We start from the raw sequence: 8493 nt of genomic DNA, 5'->3' as shown, positions 1-8493 counted from the left end.
CTTAAACATCATGTATCGTCTTGAACATCATATAATATGAATAAACATATTTCATAAACTGAAATTTACGAGAAAACAAAGTAATTTATATTGCTGTCATATATGTTGCCAGCTTCAATGTGTCCATATAGATTTAAGTGAATGCTCTATCCTAGGGGACATTCATACTAGAAAAACTAGTGAAATTAGCAGCAACTAGCAGCGACTAGCAAGCACTAGCGTTTTATAGTCCAAAGCAAATGAATTGAGGCATGTAAAATATATTGTAGCATGCGTAAGTTGCTTGCAAACGAACCAAGTGAATAGCGGAGACGCACGAAAACGAAGTGAGTGAATAGCGACAACGAACGTTGTTATCCGTTGCCGCAATATTGTGCGTCTCCGCTATTCACTTGGTTCGTTTACAAGCGACTTAAGCATTACTGTTGTTTCTTTTATGTATCATACGATACGTCTAGGTTATTTCAAAACACTAGAAAAACTAGCAGCTACTAGCAGCACTAGTGTACTCACTAGTAATACTAGTAAGTGATTAGCGAATACGTAAATAAAACTAGCTTACTAGAATTGCTACGAATGTCCCCTAGGCTCTATCGATCCGAAGCGAAATTAATTTCAAAATTGCAACCTACACTGGTGAATGTTTCCAAATTTAAAATTGCAACACCAAAGCCCGAATAATGTATTTGTACTTGTGAGTTTGCCATTGCAACGATGAATGTTTTTTGCAGATCATACGGAAGTGATTGCCAGTTGCAGTCATAAAATACGTCTGCCATTTTCTCGAAACTGTAGTTGGCCTGTTTGCCAAAGTAACAGTATAAGAATAGATTCGAGGTACCGATTATTGCAGCCGACACAAAAATCATAAAATCTGAATCAAGATCTTTGAGTTCCTGAAATTGATGGACGCATCATATTTTTGTGTAAAAATACACGCTTTCATAAAACCCATACCATATCCAATTGAAAAATAGCACATGACAACAACAGCATGCTATAAATGAGTTCAATCATAACGAATAAACTGTAGATTTCGGCTGTGTGTGCAAACCAGCTGTACGGAATTTCATTTTACAAAATAACATCCCAAAGATACTTCATCAAAAAAACTAACCCTCGCACCGTACTATGAAATTGAAAGATATTGTAAACGAATTTTCTGTTGTTTCGGCTAACATCAGGTCGATTCAATTTGTTCAGTGACTGTTCCAAAACTTTGAAAAAATGTTGATGATGCAAACACATTGAAATAAAAAGTAACAAAATGACACCATTTAATGCAAAGTAAGAACCGCCCGCAGCAAATGTGCTAAAAAGTATTTCACCAAAGTATCCAATTGGTGTTGATTGATTCCATGGTAAACTGATAAAAGAAATTCATTCAAAAATATGTTATTCTTTCCCAATAAAAAAAATGTCGACTGAAAGTGCTCACATAAAACTGTATGGCACAAACACGAGATCCCGATCAAATTCCCCTTTGTCCATATAACAAACGATAACCGATTGTACACTTGTGAATAACGTGTTTACAACAAAACCACCGACAACATATTTGAAATAAATTCGCCATGCATATTCGCTTTTATCGTTTGCTTCCATCAAAATTGTAAACGAATCTTCTTCATTTTTATCTAAATCAAATAAAGGGCGGAATTTTACAAATAAATGTGAACCAGCTTTGGCAAATAAATCTTACTTGCGTCGTAGATGTCTTGTAACATTCCGAAAATGGTCGGTATTTCGGTGCGCAGCAAAAAAGCAACAATAATCACATAGATCATAGCCAAATGAGCCAACGATACGGAAAATGCAAATAAACTGTGCTCCAAATCGGACATTAGATATCTCAACATGAATGCCAAACCAACACTAAACACAACCACTTGCATTGCAATCACAATCAACGTAAAAATAAAATGGATTTTTCGCATTGCATTACTAACGGTATCATCTGGCGGATACACAGACAACCACATCAAAACTAATCTTGCCGTCGGTAATGCATCCATCGCTTTCAAATAAAGTAAAATGATGTTAAATCAGAAACATGCGTTTTCACACTAATCACAGTTTAAAGCATTCCATGGGTTTTATAGCAAATGTTTCTTCTATTTTCAGTGGGGAACAAGGTCCCAATTAAGATGGGGGGTATATTATCGAAAATATAGTTATATAACAAACACTTTTGTGCACAAATAAACTGTTTATATTTATTCCGACACATGCCACACGAATGAAACAAGTGGTGTTCGAGGATCTTTTTTCTCAACAATTTACAGTTAAGAAGAAAATTCTCTATGAAATATCGTTGAAATAAAAATTATTTTAATGAGGAAAATGGTTCGAAACCGTGTTGTCCGAAAATGAACGCGAGCGTTTATTACAAATAATTGGTTCAATCGCTTGGATATAAACTGAATAATAAATGCTAAAAAGCGGTAACACTTATTCCATTTTCTTATTTATAATAGACGAGAAAATTTTAAGTAAAACTGCTGAACAAGCAGACCAAAACAATTTATATCATTAAATATTTCAAGCCAACAAACACGTAAAGAGACTGTTTGACGTCTAATCGGTGATGAAAAGATTGGCGCCGGATGGCTGCGTTGGACAAAAATTGCTTTTTCACCTTTCCATAAAATCTACAGTCTACACACACAAAATGTAAATCCCAAACATTATCGCAACCGAAGATTTATTCCTTTTGATACCAAATTTTATAATCGAAATTCGACGGTTTATGGTAACCTTTATTCTGCTTTGCAATAATGTTCAGGAATGATATTTTGTGTGTGTGTGTCCAAGCAATGTATATCACTGTCGAATGTTGTTCTTTTTAGAATTTTGTCGCATTTTATTTGCGGTTGAAATGCTGTAGATATAGCTTTAATCAAGAATTTCGAATTATTGAAAGAATATGCTCCTTTTTGTGTGGATAATATTGCAGTAAAAAATTTCAAAAATTCATTATTATACATATAGAGTGAAACTGTGCGACAACGAAACCTGTTCATTCACTTTCATTCTTTTTCTTCTTTTCATTTATCAAACAGGAGGGATATGAATGTCAATGCTGTAGCGGATTTGCTGGATCACATTGCGAGGAAATCGATGCTTGTTTTCCGAGTCCTTGCACAAACAATGGCATTTGCGTTGATTTATCTCAAGGACACGATGGAAATTCGTATCAATGTCTGTGTCCGTACGGTATGTTCAGTTTTTTTTGTTCTTTTTTGCCTTTTTTTCCACTTCATTCGCTTTGTTATTAATTTTGCTTAGCCATATTTGATGCCATCAAATTGATGGAAACAATGGAGAGAAAAGGAAAGAGTGGGTAAGGTTATTGAATGAACAACAGCTCAGCAGCAAAGATGGAAAAACAAACAAATAACAATGAATTCAAGCTTCGTTGCATGGCATTTTGACTTCAATTTTCTTCTAAATTAATGTTGATTAAGTGCTAAGTGCACACTTTCATTTTGCTGTCGTCAGTGTGCATTTTCCATCGTTGTTCCGGTGTTGACTAAAGGAATATGAATTTATTAAGAAATGAACGATTGAACGGATCACTAAAATTCAAATGAGCCAATTTTCGACATCATCACTGAAATGAGCAAGAGAAGGAAAAAAAAGTATGCATATTTTCTGTGTCAAAACCCAATTTCACGCATAATGGTTCCAATATTGATTTGATCAATGTTTCCATTTTCCGTTTTATTAATGTATTATAAATTAATCGACATATAGCGAATTTATGAAACTTACCTTTTTAACATTATCATTAAATGTGAGTTTATAGCGTTATAGCAATCTCATCCACGATCTGATTTTCACGAAAATGCTCGTTTTCATTGTACGAGATTAGAATTAACGAAGCGTCGATGAATCAGCGAAAAATATTCGATTCGGGCCATCGTCACCTGTTTTTATCTTAACACATAATGAGAGAGCACATTGAAGCCGATTCCATAGAACTAATTTCATTTTCGTTGTAATAAGCTGACTGGTAAAAGCGATGCCATTGCACGCTTTGAAATAAATTAAGCATTTAATATTCATTTGTGTATGCGCGGTAATAAAGAAATTTTCTTGTATCGCAAACACACCGGCTTTGGATTAATAAAATTTTGGTGTGATACAACAGTGTAAACAGTCTGTTTGCATAAAGTGCAGGGCCATGTAAAAGTAGCGGTGAAAACAAACGATGAATCGAGATGGAGGGAGAGAGAGAGAGAGAAATCTGGAAAATGGAATTACCCATTGAAAGCGTGCAACAACATAAAAAAGATAAAGCAACTTGCGAAGCAAAATTGAAATAGGAAAAGCGAATGTGTGTTTGAGAGAGAAAGAGAGAAAAGTTCGTAAAAACGGTGTCAGCGACCGTGTGCATGTATCGTGTGTTGTTTATCTCATATTCATAATTTTGTGTTGTCGAGTAAACAAGCATTGCATAACTGATTCTCTGTCCCATGAAAACGATTCCAATTAAAATCACAAATTATGTGCTCTGGCGCTCTTGTTCATTCGGCAAACATTGCAGCTGATAAACAGCAGTAACGATCCTCCGCAAGCGATTAGCGCTTTTTTCAAACCACCGCTCACCTCTGTGTCGTTGTACACATTGCATGTAGTTAATAATAAAACTGAAAATGTGCTCATATGTGGGACATAGTTTGGTTTTTCATAATCACAAACAGATACAGAGATAGAAAAAGAGAGAGAGAGAGAGGGGGAAGGGCAGAAGAGAATCAAAGTGTGTATCGTTGAATGCGTTTGCAAATGTAAAATATTTCTCATTATTATTTAAAATTGAATTTTCCATCTTTCGTTGTCGTCGTTGTCGTCGTTGCTGTCGGTGAGTAGAAAAGCCATTTCATACAACTGAGTTTAACACAAAATTCAAATTTGCACCGGTTCACACCTAGTGTGGTTTTACTGCGACGCTTGTCTCATTTTTTTACTCGTCTCCCATTCACAACATCGACTTTACAGTAGATTTTCACGCATTATCACAATTTGCAAATAGTTTGGCGTTTGCATGGGTGTAAAAGTGTGGTTGAGCTGGTGAAAAAAGCGACAAAATCCATGTTAACGCTTGAAAACACACATATATACCAAGTCATTGAAATCATAGTCGTGCAAAAGTAATAAAAGGTTTGCGGTGAAACGACAATGACATATCGTTTTACATGGAATGAAGACCCGCACTTATGAACTTTTCTAAAGACTCAACGAAAAGCTGTACGCGCAACAACAAAAAAATATACGAGAGAACCACGTGCAGAAAACTTTAATAAGCAACCGCTGCATGAAGGGCGGAGACGAAAAAAAAATACTGAAATTTAATGAAAAATTAATGAAACCGAAGGGCAAAACGAAATGAGTGTTGAAACACGCGCTTTAACACTATGTCGAATGTTAGAATCACCAACAACGATCACGGCAACGAACGTCTAAATAGATTTTCACATCGATGCGTGTTTTTGTTTGATTTTTTCTCTCTCTCTCGCTTCAAGTTGGAGAGTAGTCGAAAGCTTAACGGAATACCATTTGAGACAGAAAGCAATCAGTTTTCAAACTTACATACACTGCGCCCAACACAAACAGTTAGACATGTGAAAACAACCGCAGGCATTGAAAAACAATTCATTGCGGCATTTTTTTCTATTTCTTTCACCCTCACTCTACTTAAGACAGAGAGAGTAAAAACGAACCAATTTCTAGTCACTGTACGAATGCTACAGTACATTCAATCTCAATTTAAAAAAGTGAAATGAAGAAAAAACAAACGCCACACACACATAGAATAGAAGAATTTACCCGAAGACATCTTTTGCGAAAGTACCAATGTTTAAAGAGGAAAGTTTTCGTCGTAAACTTAATCTTAAAATTCAATTTTCACATCTGTATGCATTACACGATCACGTTTTGTGTCATCTCTGCTGTTCTTTTTCCCTCAAATGTCTTTCTTTCGATTTTTTTTTGTATTTCAGTCAGCATTTCATTTGCACCTTTTTGCCGCAAGAAAACGGATGCCTGCAAACGGCAAACCGATGAATTTTCTACATTTGTGTATGTCCGTCTTTTTTCGCCGACGCCGTCATCATCATTGCACATTGGAAAAAGTTCAAAGTTTTACAGTCACATTGACATATAATGTAGTACTTTAAATGTACAAAGCAGATGACGATTTGAAACTCATGCCATTTAAATGTTTTTCTGAAGAAAGAGGAAGGGAAGGCCTTTCTTAGAGAGGTGCAAAAAATCAAATGAGCCTGTTGGATGGTGGCAGAAAAAAGTATCTAGTCATCACGGGTTCCGAATGTTTTTTTTTCCTTTTCTCCACTACAATTAGTTTTCGCCATGAAATCATGTTCCGTTTTAGCGAAATCAGATATTCAATGTTTGTTACATTATTTATGAATGGTGAAACCGCCAACATTGACAAAGACACGGAATGAACAAAAAAACGAAGTCGGCTGGAGATTGCCCGGCAATCATTGCATCTGTTCATTATGTAAGCCAAAGCCAGATCGTTTTGTCTCCGCCTCGCTCTCTTTCTGTCTCCCTGTCTTTTTTTCTCTCTGTGTGTGCACGAAGAAGGAATGTGAGTCACTTTTTCGACAGAAAACCTAAAGAACTTGATGATTGCAAGAATGAACGTGACGAGACTCATAAAAATCGTCACTCACACAAATGCATGCACGTTTATTTTATTCAATTTTGTTCTCATCGTGTGTTTTTTTCTTTCGAATTTTTTTGGTGCGCTTCTCTACTTCGGGTTCGGTTTTTTGTATCAGTGAAAAGTCTGAGCACAATTCCAATGGTCAAAACTAAGGCCGAAAAAAAAATTGGCTCAAACATACAATTTTTTTTAGACATGAGAAGATGAACCAAACAAGTTGAATTGTTAATGTTCCAGAAGACATGAGAAGCATGAAAATTGAATAAAAACCTTCAAAATAATTTCATTTCAAATATATTTATCTTGGTTTACCAGATACCATTTCGGTGAGCTCGCGTGTGTTTCCCACGTAAATAATTGAAAATCGAAAGATGTTCTCTGCCATATTCATTTTAATTTCAGATTTTCTCGCATATTTTGTAATCATTTTGAAGCACACTCACGGCAAGTGGCTGCCATAACCATCACAGTCTTCACAATCTTATGAAGCGAATTTGACGCGAAATTTATGTTTTTCCGCAACTTTATATCAAGTATATTGAATCATATTTGATTCGGAATGTTATTTAAATTAAGTTTCCGTTACCTGTTCAAATTGTGAACATCAGAAACAGCAAATTTTTGTCTTAGCGTCTAAGAGGAGGGAACGAGAGAGAGAGAGAGCGAATAAAGGAAATGAAGAAACGTGCATGTGAATTAAAATTGGAATGTGTTTTCAAAGACGAAAAAAGAGCATGGATGCGTATATAAATATTTGTGAGAAAGAAATGTGTACGAGTTTTTTTCTATTTACATTCTCGTCACTTGTAAGACAGAAGTGTGCTGCCGTCGTCGTTGTCTTCGTCGAGTATTTCAAACACAATAAGGATACCAGTGACTTAAATACACAGATAGCAAAGTCGTGACAATTGTGCATATATGTGAATTTCGTCTCAATTTTTTTTTTCTGGGGATAGATGATTTGAACGGGATTAAATTTTAGTTTCAAAGGGTTGCTTTTCGCTAATGCAAAGCTTCATCGATTCATCTTCAATCACATAAAAATCAATGATTGCCCGCAAAACTAGTTTCGGGAATGGTGGCAATTGAATGTTAAAAGTAAACATGGCACCAGCAGCCAGAAATCGTGACATCCGAAAAATTGACGAAGACACACACAAACACACACAATTCTGAAAGATGTTATCGAACAGAATCCAAAATGGAAAAGCATAAATATACATGCGATGTATCAAAGTTAAAGGAAGCGAAGCAATTGCGTTGCTTCGGTAAATAAAACCGCCGAGAGAAAATATTATTGAAAGAAATGATGCAGAGATTGAAAACAGCAACAGACACACATCGCAAACAAAAAACAGACGACATTGAAGATGAGCACCACGAGAAGCATTGAATTCAAAGTGAAAAGTATTTGAGTGAAATTTTCATGTCGTTTCAAAATGGGACGCGTCTGATATTGGAACGATAAATTTCCGATGCAAAAATTGGCAAAAAAAGATTTGCGTTAAATGTGAAATCAGTCGAATCACATGCTCTCACTTGTTTTCCATCAAATCAGTTTTGCTACAGAAGTTTGGAAGAAGAACGTTTCGATGCGTCTTTCCCTTCTTCCCATCTGTACGAGAACGTGCACAACAAATTCAATTGAAACAGCAAAAAATCAATAATCAATGCTTTATTTCATTCACGGTTCGTATGCCAGTGAATTTCGCTGCGAAAATGGACCCAATGGTTGGTGTTATTCACTTTATATCTATTGCCGTTTGATGTGTCCGTATAAGTGGTATAAGTGTATGTGC

At 35.7% G+C, this 8493-nt stretch overlaps 1 protein-coding gene across 1 annotated transcript in view; it reads left to right on the top strand.

Annotated features, from left to right (window-relative positions):
- Positions 1 to 3347, top strand: part of LOC116338270 (myb-like protein I) — a 71056-nt gene extending 67709 nt beyond the window's left edge. The window contains exons 6-7 of the mRNA XM_031763402.1: positions 3063 to 3216; positions 3289 to 3347. Coding sequence (XP_031619262.1) covers positions 3063 to 3216; positions 3289 to 3347 — 213 coding nt within the window. The remainder of the gene's footprint in view (positions 1 to 3062; positions 3217 to 3288) is intronic.
- Positions 3348 to 8493: the final 5146 nt, after the last annotated feature.

This window comes from Contarinia nasturtii, unplaced genomic scaffold, assembly GCF_009176525.2.
Source record: "Contarinia nasturtii isolate CC-2019 unplaced genomic scaffold, AAFC_CNas_1.1 Cnas_scaffold_350, whole genome shotgun sequence".
Lineage (NCBI taxonomy): Eukaryota > Metazoa > Arthropoda > Insecta > Diptera > Cecidomyiidae > Contarinia > Contarinia nasturtii.
This window is presented reverse-complemented; position numbering and strand designations above follow the sequence as displayed.